This window comes from Dermochelys coriacea, chromosome 6 (genome assembly GCF_009764565.3).
Source record: "Dermochelys coriacea isolate rDerCor1 chromosome 6, rDerCor1.pri.v4, whole genome shotgun sequence".
NCBI classification, from domain to species: domain Eukaryota; kingdom Metazoa; phylum Chordata; order Testudines; family Dermochelyidae; genus Dermochelys; species Dermochelys coriacea.
This window is the reverse complement of record NC_050073.1, coordinates 87,417,554-87,433,976: the sequence shown is the minus strand read 5'-3', so window position 1 is coordinate 87,433,976 and position 16,423 is coordinate 87,417,554. Positions and strand designations below refer to the sequence as shown.

General features: G+C 42.2%; 1 protein-coding gene across 1 annotated transcript; it reads left to right on the top strand.

Moving 5' to 3' along the window:
- The first annotated feature begins 6,018 nt into the window (after positions 1-6,018).
- IRF2BPL (interferon regulatory factor 2 binding protein like) lies at positions 6,019-15,012 on the top strand. Its single transcript, XM_038407372.2, has one exon. It carries the CDS (start codon positions 12,080-12,082, stop codon positions 14,276-14,278), a length of 2,199 nt encoding a protein of 732 aa, XP_038263300.1. The 5' UTR covers positions 6,019-12,079; the 3' UTR covers positions 14,279-15,012.
- Positions 15,013-16,423: the final 1,411 nt, after the last annotated feature.

Genomic DNA, 16,423 nt, shown 5'->3' with positions numbered 1-16,423 from the left:
TGTTTTGCTAAGGGGGGGAAATGGGAACAGGGACACAGGTAAGGCTCTGTGGTGTCATAGCTGGGAAGGGGGACACTAAAAAAGGAAACTGGAATCATGCTTGCTTGAAGTTCACCCCAATAAACATCGAATTGTCTGCACCTTTGGACTTTGGGTATTGTTGCTCTGTTCATGCAAGAAGGACCAGGGAAGTGAGTGGGAGAAGGAATAAGCCCCCTAACACTGTTTACTGAAACCTTCTCTTCCTTTGAACAACTGCTGAATATGTGTGTGTATCAACACATAAGTGAAAATGGATTCATTACTGTTTGATCACACTATCCAGGAATTTAGTAAAATTTGATATTTTTACTTTAAAAATGAAAATTTGGAAACAGAAATAGGAAGAAAGTTAGACTGGTATGGCTGCAGAGTCCTTATCCAGACCTACAGCTACTTTTCTCTATATACAAGGTTTCTTTTGGCAGTATTTTATTAGGTTAAAATTAGCTAGATCCGTGGTGGTCACATGCAGAATAAAACCTATAAAACTGTTTAGTCCCTGAGTACCTGATAGAGCCTGAGGAACTGCAAGCTTTTCTGGCCTTACAGGTTCAGGTGACGTCACAAATGTCTCAGTTGATATCACAGATTGCAGCAATATGTTGCTACAGAAGAGAATGTCAAGGTTGAAATGCTATATGATGCTTAAACAGGATCCAGCTATAGGATGTGTGTGTGTATATAAATCTCTCCTCTGTTTTTTCCACCAAATGCATCCGATGAAGTGAGCTGTAGCTCACGAAAGCTTATGCTCTAATAAATTTGTTAGTCTCTAAGGTGCCACAAGTACTCCTTTTCTTTTTGCGAATACAGACTAACACGGCTGCTACTCTGAAAGCTATAGGACTGCATCAAAATGGCTTCTACAAGAAACCACAAAAGAGAAAGGGATAGAGACAGAGAAAAGGGCAGTGAGCTTTGTAGATCATATACGAATACATTCAGAACAGAAGTATGTGATGGAAATTGTTGGATCTAATTTATAAATGTTACATGAGTTACAATTATTATGAATTATTTGTATTGCAGTAAAACCTAGAGGTCCCAGTCAGGAATAGGGCTTCACTGGGCTAGGCATTGTACAAACACATGGTGAGATACATTCCCTGCCTTAAACAGTTTTTAATCTAAACATACAATGAACAGACAAAGGGAGGGGTGTGGCACGGAACATACAAGCAAAGTATTTAGGGTAATGATAGCTGCACATAGTTTTGCCCCAAAACAAGCAACATACAGAGGGTGGGGAAGAGAGGAACAATCAAAATATGTACATTTTTATAAACATATATATATTTGTTATATATACATAATTATATACACAACAAGTACCATGGCATTTATTTTGTTATCAGCGTTGTACATACTGATAAATACCTATACAGACACAAATTGTATATACTATAAGGTTGTGCATATCTTTCTTTAGGTTTGGTGATGGATCCAAATCATGTTCAGCTTGGTTCTCCTGGCTTAAATGTCACCAAAAGCAGTTGATAAAAATGTGGCCTTTTACTTTGTCATACTGGTGGAGAGAATATACTTTAGTGTTCTCATTGTAGGTATAGATGTGTCTGTCACTTAGCAGAAGAATATATTTTGCTGTTTGTTTTCTGGAATCAGAAACTTAGCAGCTAAAAGAACCAAATAATATGTGATATGACTAGGATCTGGGTCCTTGTGAATATAATACTGAAATTCTATATGCAATTATCTTTCCAGCATTTCCATCTCTTTACTTTTATACCTGTTGTTGACTCTGAAAGAAAATTGAAGCAGCTGTTTCAATGTATATGTTTATCATATTATCTCCATTTCCAGGTGAGTGGCTCAAATAGGTTTGCTTTAGCTGATTTTTAACACTAACATCATAAGCTCTTCTGCTGTTATAGGAATAAAGCAGGATTGTGGATTTTTGTTTTTTGGAGGGGGGTCTGAATAATCAGGAAATTCCAGTGAGAGGAGCAGAATGTGTAGAGCGGGCCAGAATTACCATGACAACCATAGACAAGAACCCAGAGAGACTCATAAAGAAATTACAGTTGAATTACAGTAAAATTCTCAGTTATTTTTTAACCATACAATTATAAAGAAATATCTCCTTTGACCTAACATTGTGTGGTGTGGGGGCTTAGGAAGTGCAGCATTGCGTGCAGTGTTGAAATTGCTTCATAAATGTGTATATGTAGCTTTTATCTAGATTTGCACATACAACCCTTATTAGTCATATTAAATATCAAACATGAAACACATCTCCTTTTCCCAATGACCACCATCTTCATTCAAACTTTTACTTCAGACACTCTCATCCATGAACCTTTTTAACAATAAATCCAACTATAAATTTAAAGGACATATTGTTGGAAAGCTTATAGGAAAAATGGGTCTTAAGAAAGGGCTAGAATGAAGATGGTGGCGACTTGAATAATCTCAAGCAAAAAACTACAGATTAACCATCAACTGGTTAACTATATAATCTGTGAAAGTTAGATTGTAAATTCATGGAGCAGGGATTCACTTTCTTTTGTGTTTGTTCAGGGTCTAACATGGTGACAGTACTCAACAATTAATTAAAAATATCATACACAGATACAGATATATTGGTTTCCAAAGGCAGAGAGGCTGGATTAGGTTTTTGTTTTGTTTTAAATTAAGCATTCAAAACTGGAAGCATTAAAATAGATATATGACAAAGCACAAAGTTCCCAAAATATTGTTTTGTTTTTGTTTTATTTAAAATGTCAGTCATAGTATGCTTTTGTTTGCAGAATTGCTCTTTATGTATACTCTGTCCACAGATTAGTCTTATATTTGATCTTTATAACATTGTACTTATACCCCTGAGTTGTATAGCATGGTCTCACAAATAGAAAAGATACTCTATTGTTCCATGATTTGATGTCATGCTTAGAATTCTCCTTGTTTTAACAGAATTGAATTTACTCTGCTTCACCAAAATGTCTTCAGAGGACCTAATTTTATTGCTATTGCAGAAACAGAAAGAGTAATGTGTTGAAAATTATACACATTAAAATGGATGTAAATTGCTGGTTAAAATATATGCCATCTATATGTTTTTCTTTACTATATGTATAGATATACATACTCATTCATAGCCATACTTAAACTGTGTATAGCTGAGGGCTGTATTTATTTTAATCTTGGGAACTGTGATGAGCTGAGCTTCACGTTCAGGTTTTATATTGTCACCAAAATCTCCTAAAAAATTCAGCATTTCATTCTTTTTGCATACATCAACCATACATAATGGAGTCTACATAATGGGTCCAATCCTGCTGAGAGCTGCAACTCCCAGTGACGTCAAGGAGATCTGATGGCATTTGGCAGCTTGCAGCATTGAGCTATAAATTAACTCATACCTGCCAACATCTGAAAACTACAAATAGGGATATTTACATAAAGAAAGGGGGCAGCCATTTAATTCTGTTGAAAAACATTGAAATGAAAGAGATTTCTGATGGGACAGAATGAGGGGAAAGGATTTCCCTTCTCTCTCTTCTCCTAGTCATCCCTCAAAAAATCCAAAGACAGACTTTCACAAATTGGGATAGTTTGCAGGTACATGTTAATCTTGTTCAAAATTGTTTGGAAGAGCAGTGTGCAATATCTCACCCTGTCCTTTCAAACCATCGCTTCCTGCCCTTCAAGAGTTAACCTTTTCTAGAACATTTATTTCACCATCAAAAAAAAAAAAAAACAACCCTGCAGAGCTGAGAGGCTGCAGATCACAAGGCCATTCTGATAGCCTCCTGTCCCCATGGCAACAGCAAAGGCATTTATCAGTTCCTTATGAGAGCAGGCACAGCAAATCTGCATTGCACATGGCAGCCTTCCAGCCTTTCAAATGAAAGAGCACTTTGAACTGCTGCCAAGTGTGGAAGGAGCAGAGCTGTCAGGACTACTTAATGCTGGCAGTTTGTACTTGGGAGCCTTTCAGTTCCCAGAATCCTTCAGCTATGGCAGCCTGCCAGGTACTTAGCGGAAGCTAAAAACTAACCCACAGACCATTCACTGCAGTGCACTCAAAATTTTCCACATGTACCATGTCACAAGTGCAGACTGTACAATGAAAGCAAACGCCTGCTGCTTGGGATTCTGATTTTATTAATAACCTAGGAAAAAGCAATTGCAGATTCGTTGGCTGACAGCAGTACAGTGTAGCCACTGTTTATAACTCTATGAGTGTGTCTCGAATGTATATTTCATTCTTCAGAAATACGATCAGCTTCAGACAACGGGGACTGCACAGCACAAATTTTGCACGCAGTACTGGAGTGTAGGAAGATCAGCATTAGCAGAGAAAGGAATTTTGTTATTTATGATAGAATACATTTTATATCCAGTGTCACAAAGTGCTGAAAAGTGAGAGATGGAAAAGAAAAAAAGTTGAGTAGCGGCTGGTAGATATTTTCTGCCCTTGCCTTCTGCATTTTGCTGACATTGTGAGAATGTCAGAAACTGGCTGATGAATGCAGCAGAGAGACATGGCTCTTGGTGGGTTTCCTTTCAATGGAGAGTTTTCATGAGAACTTCTTATTGTTTTGCATTGCCCAAGGCACAAGGGCTTCTATTGGCAGAAAAAACAAATTGGCACAGTTCTGCTTTTTTTTTTTTTAATCTGCACTGAGATCAAGGGCAAGGGCTTCATTTTCCAGCACTAGTCATAAGCCTTTAGCACAAATAGAATGAAAATTGTCTGTCGCTCAGGCAGTTGGACAGGGTTCAGGAAAACTATGTCTGGCACTAATTCCAAAGTGGAGGTTTGCTTCAAATCCACCATCATTAATTTCAGTAAACTGTTTTCACTAGTCTATATCGCACTGTTCAAGAACTGTTTATTACCTTTTATTATATTAATTTCTTTAGGAGAGTAATGAAAACTGTAGTAGATACATATATAGTATCGTATATATCGTATAGTATAGTACATATATATATATATATATATATATATATATATATATATATATATATATATATATATATAGTTTTACATTTATGTTTTTCACCTTTCTTTTTTGTCCTCATATTTTGCTTTTTTTCTTATACTCCTGATTTAAAAAAAAAAAAAAACCATCATACCAAACATCAGACATAATATTCAAAGTACCCCATAGGGGAAAAGAATGAGATGAGAAGCCCAAGAGCAAACACATATCCACTTATTTTGGAGCTTTATCACAGAACAACAAGGAAATTTGTGCTTCTTTCTCAGCTTACAGCTATCTTGGGCTGGTGCTTGAAGACTTGACTTGATTCATCTAAACAATACTGTCTAAAAGTAATACACCAAGATAGTTAATTTTGGCACTTGGTGTCCCTTAGGAATTTTACCAGCAGTCTTTGGGGAAAAAAAAGTAAATTATATTTTTTTCTGTTTTCCCCCTATACCTCATCTTGATAGAAGACCAAATAAAAAGAAAAACTCCTTAACCTCCCCACCCTCGCCTATTCCCACCCTTGTCTTGTGCTCCTAAACATCATTCTTTCAATAGCACCGTGTTAATCAGCATTTATAACGAGGTCAGGGGTGTGCGTGTTTCACTGCTCTCAAATGGCCTATTTCCAGAGGGAATGGGAGATTATATTTTGTCAGATAGCTTAAAAGATTTGAGTTTTCCTGCTTGCTTGGTTGGTTTCTTCTTTTTCTAATTTGGCTTTCTCTCCTCCTCCTTCCCACCTCCCACTTCTTTTTTTTTTTTTTAAACACAGTAAAGTTTTGTTCAATTCTCAAGTGTTATTAATCACTGGTGGAGGCCAAAAGCAGGGATATTTTTCTTGGCAGCACGTTTTGATAAACAATCTGTATATGGGGTGGAAGGAAGGGGGAAGACTGTCTTTCTGGTAACTAAGCTAATGTTTGGCAGATTCTTAACTGTCATGAAAGTGCAAGTGGCTATCGCTGGGAATAGCCTTTAAAAAAACAGAATGTACCTATTCAGTTTATTCATTATTGTTGATTGTTTATTATGTCCCCAGGATATAAAATGAATACATGATCCATGGATAAAATAAAAATAACAACGATGGAGGACCCAGCCTCTGACCACTCCACATAAAATACACTATCCAGCAGTCACAAGTCATTTGCAGAGCAAACAGAATTAATTATAGGTGTCTGATTTTGCACTGTAAAATTTGGCAAATATCGATGACCAGAAATCTGGGCTCACAGCTGTATGGAAACTGGTTGGAACGGATATAACAGAGGAACCATGTATGCTTTGTGGGGAAGAAACTGGACCTTTGCGTGGTTTAGAAAAAAAGTCATTTATTTTGTACGCCCAGATCAGTGCTTGACATCATCATTAGCAGCAACAGGGCTCACAGGTAGAGGAACCTGTTAGTAAGCTCTGGTCTGTATTACTGAATGTTACTGTGTGGGCAATAGTGCAGAAAATGGTAATATGACAAGAAAAAAGGAGGGGGAAAATCAGCAATAAAAAATCCCAGAGATAGCGCATGGGAGGAAAATGTCACTTGAGAAACTGTGGCTACAGAATAAAAAGATAAATCATTGGCACCATTTACAAAAATAAAAATTAAGGAATGAAAATTCCTACCTAGTAGACTGAAAACAAGTCCTTCACTTTTCTAAAGGACCCAGTAGCTGAAGAATTTTAGCACAGGGACTATAATCTGATGAGAAGAGTTAACTGAAATGATAAATAGAAACACATAGTTACAATGAATAAGAGTGTAATTAAGTGTTTTGATGCTTCCTGGCAGTTTATAGAAGAATACAGTGCTGTTTAACTTTTAATTTGACAAAATTCTAGAATTCCCTCCTCAAGTGTTTGTGATTTGATTTCACTAACACACTTCCCTACACAGCCTGACTACTTTTCAGTGTTAATATCATCATTTTAATAAAACCAGAAATTTTATTCCGAGTTATTTTTGTTTGTATTTTACTATACAGGGGTCAATTTATGTAAACACACTCCCGATATTTCTTACCCTTCCTGCTTCTTTTCTGCAGCTGTAGCTACTATTTTGACCACTGAGGGAAATGCCAATTCTGTAGATGAGCTCCTAAGGAAGGAATACTTTGCTTATGACTGCTGCATTGATTATGTGCAAAACAATTCACAAATAGAGTAGAATATCAACAAAGATTTAAAAATATCCCTAAACTGACCATTTAGAACCAGATCTTTTATTCTAGAAGTGCATAGTTCATGTGGTCCTATTACTGCTGAAAACTTTCAGGTTGTATTGTGCATCATGAACAATGTTCTGGTGATCAGTAATTAATAATACTCTTGCCATGAGATTAATACTAATTCCAGTATTATAGAAATTAATGCACAAGAATGGCATGGAACAGAGACCAGTTAACTGGCTTTTAGTCAGGCACATATTACATTTGTTTTTATAGCTTCTTAATGGTACATTGTACTCTCTACTTCCTATATCTTCTAATTGCATTTAGAAAGGTGCCTGCTGGTTTGTATTCATTCAGTTGACATTTCCACTGATCATTTTGTTTCCTTCTCTGATATTAAAGCTTCACCTGTGCTCTTAATTAATGTTTTGGGTAAATAAAATAGGAAATAGGAATACAGCAAAAGGGGTTATTGGTCTCAGACTAACATTTATCCACCAACTAAAGGAAGAAGATGGCAGATTTTACTTCTGATAGTAAAAATTATATCCCCTGGTCTTTGGGGCTACTGGCAGGTCATAACTTCAGGTAATCTAAATAGAATCCCTAAAGCTGCATCTAAAGTGCTGATTGATTATTCTGACCAGAAAGAAATACATATGTATCCGTTGTTTGCTGCTTTAGCTCCTTCTCTCAGCTAATCTTCTGCCCTATTATTAAACAAGCTACTGTGTATTTTGTTTTCTGATTTTTGTTTTTGTTTGAACCAAATCAGTACCTTAATTGTTTGGAGTCTTTCTTTTTCTCCTCCAAATGTAATTTTAATTCCAAGATTATTTCAGAGCTAAATAAACATCAAACTTGTTTGGTGTAAATCCAGGAAGACTGAGTTGGACTCCTTTTGCCTTACCACTAGCATGGTAAAGGACATGAAAGAAAGAAGGAGGTGAGTAGAAAGGCACACTGCTACCCTTCCAGGACAAATGCAGCCATGGATTTTATCTTTGTTTGTTACATTGCCACCATTCAATCTATTTTCCTTTAACAGACTAGATTGATACTGACAACCTGTTCGTTTTGAAGGTGCCACGGCAGTGGCATTTATTTGCATTTACATTGCAGTTCTCTTCTTCAGTCAGTATTCCTGATATCACCATTGCTGCTAGCCATATTGTTGCAATGCTGGCATTTCATCCCTAAGTGCTACTTGCATAATGGTACAGTACATGCCCATGACCAAAGTTTAAATAAAGGTTTAATCATGTCGGAAAAACAAACGTTTTTCCACAACTGTGTATCTCTTCAAGTAAAAGTAAAGGCAGTTCTGTTGGGTCACAGATGCTAATCTTCAATTTCTTCCTAGACACAAACTATAAAGGGAGTTGACAGCACCTGTAAATGGTTTTCTGAGGCTAGATTATATCTAAGGTGATGATTATTTACACCCTCTATAAAGACTGTTCTATTGAGGCAAGGAGTCTGCCTGTTACTGTGAGGTGAGTGTTACCAAAAAAGGACTTTATTGAAGAAGGATTCAGCGGAGCGAGGAGCCAGGATGAGGGGCGGTTCAAACACAGAACGCCTTGTCATTTGTTGAGTCTGAATAACCCTGGGAATGAAATACAGTCAGGATATCCTAGAGTTCTGCATTCCCAGACACTCAAGATGAAGGGGAAAACTTCAGCTCTCTCAATTTGAGTTTTTAAGGGCAGAGGTGACCTTTTCCCATAGCCCAGTTCTCCTCATATGAAGATCAACACAGCAGTAAAAAGGATAGGAGAAGAGCTGACCTTCTAGTATGAATCAGAGAGAACATGCTTGTTTAGTCAAGTAAAGTCATATTAATGTAGAAATCCTACAGCCTTCACTAAATCACTTTTGCTGTAAGCAGACTTTCACTTTAACTAGCTTTCCAGCTGTCTTGCTTGAATCTTGCTTCTGTGAAGCCTCTATCTCAGAGGTAGGCAACCTATGGTATGCGTGCCAAAGGCGGCACATGAGCTGATTTTCAGTGGCACTCAAACTGTCCAGGTCCTGGCCACCGGTCTTGGGGGGCTCTGCATTTTAATTTAATTTTAAATGAAGCTTCTTAAACATTTTAAAAACCTTATTTACTTTACATACAACAACAATAGTTTAGTTATACATTATAGACTTATAGAAAGAGACCTAAAAACATTAAAATGTATTATTGGCACGTGAAACCTTAAATTAGAGGTATTAAATGAAGACTTGGCACACCACTTTTGAAAGGTTGCTGACCCCTGCTCTATCTTGTCCACAATTTAGGTATGAAATTCCTAAGTGTGAAATTCACTTTCCCTTGAGAACATCTCCTTCAGAAAATTTGCATAGAGGAGACTCAAATAATGCAAGGACTTTTATCTCTATCTGGTGCCTCTGTAAGCTTTCCCCTTTTTAAAAATAAAGTCACTTTGTCAAAATTGATTCTCTTATTGTATTTTATCTGCTCCTGCCACTTCTGTAAATTTTTATAGTGTGCATTTCTTCAAGTTTTCTCTTAAAAAATAAGATCATATAATTAACTTTGCCTTCTTTATAATTATCAGCAGACATACTGAGATGTTTTAGACACTTGGTGAATTGAGAAGTATTGGTGATTTGAAGGGAATATATTTTTTTGAAGAAATAACATCACCAAAGTGTGAAATATGAACAGAGTACAATATAAATTGATTGATTTTATATAGCTATTGTTTTAATCAACATATAAAGCAGTACATTGCTAATGCTGTATATATGCCCCTGTGTATATATAGGGAAAAGTGGCACTATGCCATGGAAATCAGAACTGCCTTTACAGGACAGAGAGAAAAATCAAATGGCAATTTTTTTCAATGTTTTTGCTCAATAAGGGAGAGAGTTGAATAAATATTAATATAAAGGAATAGGTTATCCAACATAACCAGCTGTAATATCCTACTGCTTCACTGAGTGTAACAATATTTTCCCTTGTGAATGTTGACTCACACGGGGTGGCTAGTTACATTGTGTGAGCTAGAGTATGAGTGAGTGACGCAATGCTGTTTGCAGTATGCTGAGGAATACTTGCAAATTTCTTAGTAATCAAGTCCCAACAGTGAAAGTTTATTATTCTTTGGGAGTGGACAGCAATTTCATTGTCTGCAAAAACAGAAACTGACTGCAGTGAGAATAAAAATGGGTTATCTACAGCCCCTCCTTCTGAGCATGGGCACTGGCGTGCACAACAGGGAGGGGGAGGGGAATGTTCAAGTTTCAGAATCGCAATTTAGAAAGTAAAAGGTGTTTTCTGTTAGTCAAACGAACCCACAACTAATTTACATTCTCGTAGGCTGCTTTGAACATTACGCTTGTTACTACTTTAATGCAAACGTGTCAAGGCTATTTAAAAGAAAAACGAAAGCCTTGAATTCTCACAGCGCTGGGGAAATCCTATGTCCCTGAGCATTAGTGAGATGATATCACACCGATTACTCACCTGCTTGGCCTTACACCCCTGCGCAGTGCACAGCGCGATGTTTCCCAGTTCAACCTTAAACACTCACCAAATAGGGCTCCTTTAAACACAACAAAAGTGGAAGAGCTCCTGATGTATTAATGAGATTATTGAAATCATGTAATTCTGTCACCAGGATCATTGAACAAACGAAATAGGATAAAGATTGCAAAATGATTAGTTTGGGAACCTTGCACGTTTGCTTTAGCAGCCGGCGTGCATGTAAAACCCACCGAAAGACTTGGTGGCAGGAAGTTGTGCAATTGCCAGGGAGTCTAAATGGAGTGATTCGTAGCTAAACTCCTGAAAACGAGACATTTGAATTTAAAAAGTCCAGCCAGGAAAAAAAATTATTATTCTGCATGTGCTTCCTGGCTGCGCTTTCGTTTTGGAGACGCTGCCATGAGGAGGAGGGAGAGGGAGCGATCTTGTGTTTAAGTTTCCAAACATAGCCCTTGGTATGTCTCTCCCTTTCATTTCCAGCGGTAACTTGCATCGCTTCAGCTGTTATACACACAAGAAGGGAGGAAACGGGCAGAATGCCGAGCATGCGCAATTTCAGCGCAACAAGTGGGTTCCAGGTCCATAGACAGAGGAAGTGGGGGGAGGGGGAAGAAGCTGATCAGTGCTCGAAAGGGGAACTGCAGAGGGGGGAGGGGGAAGAGGAGAGAGCATGGCGGTGACGTGAGGGCTCCACCCAGGTGGCATCTGAGCTGGGGAGAGAAGGAGGGAGGAAAGAGGGGGGAGAGCAGGGGGAGGAGGGGCAGAGCCGGGCTTGGAACGCAGAGTAGCACACAGTGACACTCAGGATTCCAAATTCGAATTCCGAGGAGCGATCGAGGATGTGAGTGTGGAGCAGGCGGCGCCGCTCGCCATGCTGCTGCCGCCGTGACGAGTCACCGCCGCTGCCCTCGGGCTGCTCCCTCATCTTGTGCGCCTAGCACTTGGGAAAGTCGCCAGGGCTCCCGGGACCGAACAGCTCCTTGTGGTCCCCTCTCTAACCAGCGGATCAGCAGGTAGCTGAGTTCGAGCTCGTAAGACATCAGCTGCGAATAGAAAGGGGACCCCCATCTTCCACCGTGCACCTCCCTCCTCTCCCGGAGGAGGAGCAGCGGAGAGCAAGACAACGCAGGGAAACAGAAGCGGCTAGAAGGCGACCCCCCACCCCCATCAGAACAGTAGAAGAGATCCCCCATCCCAAGGGCAACAGTATCAGCACCAGGTAGAAGAAGCCCCGTCCATCGGCCACAGTGAGTGAAAAGCTAGACGACCCCTGCCCAAAGGGGCAATAGCACCAGGTCTGAGAGTCGTCCTCTTCAGTACCAGTAGGGGGTGGTAGACGCAGCGATACCCCTCTCCCACCCCCACCCCTTCCGCAGCAGCAGGCAGCTCCAGCAGCCAGCTCCACCATGTCCGCTGCGCAGGTGTCCTCGTCTCGGAGACAGTCATGCTACCTGTGCGACCTGCCCCGCATGCCCTGGGCCATGATCTGGGACTTCACAGAGCCCGTGTGCCGGGGCTGCGTGAATTACGAGGGTGCCGACCGCATAGAATTTGTGATCGAGACTGCCCGGCAGCTGAAGAGGGCGCATGGCTGCTTCCAGGACGGCCGTTCCCCAGGCCCCCCGCCTCCTGTCGGGGTCAAGGCTGTGCCGCTCTCAGCCAAAGAAGCGGCAGCGGCGGCCCAACAGCAGCTCAACCATGTGGACGCCTCCTCCAAAGCGGCTTCTGCTGGGCTTCCCCAGTCCAGTCTGGACCGCTACGGACTCAGTGCAGCTGCAGCCGAGCAGCGCAGCCGCTTTGAATATCCACCGCCCCCGGGAAGCCTGGGCAGCAGCCACGCTGCCCGCCTGCCCAACGGGCTGGGCGGCCCCAATGGTTTCCCTAAGCCGCCTGAGGACGGCCCCCCGGAGTTGAACCGCCAGAGCCCCAATTCATCATCCTCTTCCTCCTCCTCCCGCCGCGGGGCACACGGGGGCCTCGTGCCCGGCCTCCCCCCGGGGGCTAGCGGGGCCCAGATGAACGTGCCGCCCAACCTGCTTCCACAGACTTTACTCAACGGCCCCACAGCTTCTGGCGTGGCGCTACCTCCGCCGCACGGGGGGCTGAGCGGCCGTGGCGGGGGACCCCCAGCTTCCTCCGCCTCTTCCCAAGGGGGCACATGCGGCGGTGGGGGTGGCAGCAGCTCGTCCTCCGAGGCCTGCAGCAAGCGACCCGGTTCGGTGTCCAGCAGCGATCAGGAGCGGGAGCTGAAGGAGAAGCAGCGCAACGCGGAGGCGCTGGCCGAGCTGAGCGAGAGTCTGCGGAACCGGGCCGAGGAGTGGGCCAGCAAGCCCAAGATCGTGCGGGACACGCTCCTTACTCTGGCCGGCTGCACCCCCTACGAGGTGCGCTTCAAGAAGGACCATGCACTTCTCGGCCGCGTCTTCGCCTTCGATGCAGTCTCTAAGCCGGGCATGGACTATGAGCTGAAGCTCTTCATTGAGTACCCGAGCGGCTCGGGCACTGTCTTCTCCAGCGCCTCGGGGGTGGCCAAGCAGATGTACCAGGACTGCATGAAGGACTTTGGCCGCGGCCTCTCCTCCGGCTTCAAGTACCTGGAGTACGAGAAGAAACACGGCTCCGGCGACTGGCGGCTCCTGGGCGACCTGCTGCCTGAGTCTGTGCGTTTCTTCAAGGAGCTGGTGGGCGCGGATATGTTGCCTCAGCCCTACCTGGACGCTAGCTGCCCCATGCTCCCCACTGCCCTGGTGAGCCTGCCCCGGGGGGGAGCTGGAGTCGGCGGGGCGCAGGGGGCCGGGGCCGCCTCCAGGGGCCCCGGGGGAGGCGGCGGCGGCGGGGGGATGCGCAAAAGGAAGGCGTCCCCGGAGCCCTCGGACTCGGCCGAGGGGGCCCTGAAGCTGAGTGACGAGCAGCAGCGGCAGCAGTGGATGGCCAGCCAGAGCGAAGCGCTTAAACTCACCATGTCGGCTGGGGGCTTCGGGGCGGTGCACGGAGGGGGGCCCCCACCCCCACCGCCACCGCCTCTGGGGCCTCACTCCAACCGGACCACCCCGCCCGAGTCGGCCCCTCAAAACGGACAGTCCCCCATGGCCGCGCTCATGTCGGTGGCCGACACGCTGGGCAATGCCCACTCGCCCAAGGACGGCAGCTCGGTTCACTCCACCACTTCCACCCGCAGGAACAGCAGCAGCCCGGTGTCCCCGGCCTCGGTTCCGGGCCAGCGTCGCTTGGCTTCCCGCAACGGGGACATGAACCTGCAGGTGGCCCCTCCTCCCCCCAGTGCCCACCCTGGTATGGACCAAGTGCACCCCCAAAACATTCCAGATTCCCCCATGGCCAATAGCGGGCCCCTGTGCTGCACCATTTGCCACGAACGCTTGGAGGACACCCACTTTGTTCAGTGCCCATCTGTGCCCAGCCACAAGTTCTGCTTCCCTTGTTCCAGAGAGAGCATCAAGGCCCAAGGGGCAACTGGCGAGGTCTATTGCCCCAGTGGAGAGAAATGCCCCCTAGTAGGTTCCAATGTGCCTTGGGCATTTATGCAGGGCGAGATCGCTACCATTTTAGCTGGGGACGTTAAAGTGAAAAAGGAGAGAGACCCTTAAAGATAGGAAATCAAACTCCTTCAGCCTCCTGAAGATGTAGAATTGTGAATATAACAAACTGCAAAAGTTAGTCTTATGTATAGACATTATTTTCGTCGTATGTTTCTATATTTTGAAACAAAGGTATGTACTCTTCTTCATTTGAAGGATAGAGCTGGTTTTTGTTAAACAGAATATTCTATTGTTTGGTTACTACATAATACCTGTTCTCATTTCTTTGGCAGTGTGTTGGCTAGGTACAAAGTTAATAGCCCTTAGCGATTACCTGCTGCTGGTGTGTATTTTTGTAAATGTATGCACTTCTTGAAAAAAGAAAAACACAAAAAATACAAAAAAAAAATTTTTTTTGCCAAGGCCAGTGTTGATGCCTAAAAAAAAAATTGCTACAAAAATGGTGACAGCTTATGTTTTACGAGCCCTGAGTGTTAGTCTTTCACTTTATTTCTTTTTTTTTGTTTTTTGTTTGCAAACGGTGGGGGTGGTTTGGGGGGTGTTTTTTGTTGCAAGTTTGTAAGGAAAATGTTTCAGTTTGTTTCTATTGATCTGAACGTTTTTAATCTTCATGTGTTTTTCGTTTTTGCTTTATTGATGCACGGATGCTTTTGAACAGTAGAGCAAAATGCTGTACATGGAAAACATGCTCTGTTTGTCCTTTATACATTTCTGTAGTTAACAGAACACTGTAATGTGCCTTGGAGCTTAGTAAATTGTAATAAATTCAATTGATATTAATACTTCTTGAGTAGCAAGTTTTATTTTTCTCAGAGCTTGGGCAGCAGATGCAAAACATGTTGCCTTTTAAAACGTCTGTTTAATCCAAAAGCTTGCATTTCATTCTGATAATTGTGGCATTTGTACACACACTCGCATATATGTATGATGATGTTATCAAACCTATCTAGACTTTGGCTCTGTGCCTGTTTACATTTCACCTTTAATGTTGCAGTAACAGTTGCTGACTAAGCATTTTCTGTTTACTGTTTCTGCATCTCATTTCCCCCCTAAAGCTTTCCAGCTGCGAAGTGTCTTTACACTAGATGCATCCTTTGCATGTAAATTTAATGAGGACTGAAATCTTAGAAAAATTCAACCTTCTTTTATGCAAAAGTCCAGCATTGTGGCTAATAACTTTAGAAAATTTAAAAAGTGTTCATTGAAGCTTGGCAATGATAATGGACTCTGGATAATGCACGACTATGTAATTGAGCTCAGCACAAAAAGGACAGCTAACAATTTATGCAGTTTGTGCTGCACTTGAGTATACCTAATGCGTCTAGTAACTGGATTTTTATTTTGTTTTGATGAATATTTGATGAAAACTAAGTTGGTAGGCAGTTCAGGGTTTGTGGTGTCCCCTCCCCTCTGGTGGAGAATGATTACTAACTGCACTGCATTAAAATCTGTTCTTACTGGCAATGGGCAAATGTGATTGTTCATCTTATTAACTTTTTAAAGTGACATTTGCATTATCTGGAGATGAGGGGGTGGGGCATTGGAATACCTATTAGGTGGTCAACAGGCAAAGTAAATACATAGGCCACTTACTGGCTAGAAAATGCAAACAAACCTAGTGCGAACTTTGTCCTCTTTGTGAGGCAAATGGGAGGAAGGATAGAAAAACTTAACCAAAAACATCAGCGCAAGTCCCTTTGCAGTATCATTAACAGAACAGAGAGGTATCCCTAGGGCATTGTGTCATAGGTTGTGAGCAGTGGGTTTCATTGAACGTTGGGGATCTTGGAAAAAAACACTCTGATGTGAAGAGGCACTTTTAAAAGTCTAGTTGGCATTTGGCCTTGTATCTGGTTGCTGCTAATAATAAACTTGGTTTCTATTCCTGGTAGAAGTGATAAATGAAATGGTGGAAGCCTTAAGTCTATGGTCTTTTTGTGTGCATTATGCATCCTTACTCTTTTTTGTAGCTACAGTCTCCTGCTACTTTGTGGTTTCCTTTCCTACCTGCTTTGAGACTCATCCCTTGGTATTATTATACTCATGTTTTAAGAAAATGATCTTGTATTTTTTTTAATCATGGGCCAAGTGTTGTATTGTTGCTTATGAATCTCATAACCCATTCCTCTGAGGTAATTAACTTGGGCTAATAATTCACAACAGAAGGTTCTGAGTTAATTATTGAACACAAAC

Excerpts from the sequence above, each read along its gene's own strand:
- IRF2BPL (XM_038407372.2), top strand. The coding sequence starts at position 12,080 with ATGTCCGCTGCGCAGGTGTCCTCGTCTCGGAGACAGTCATGCTACCTG.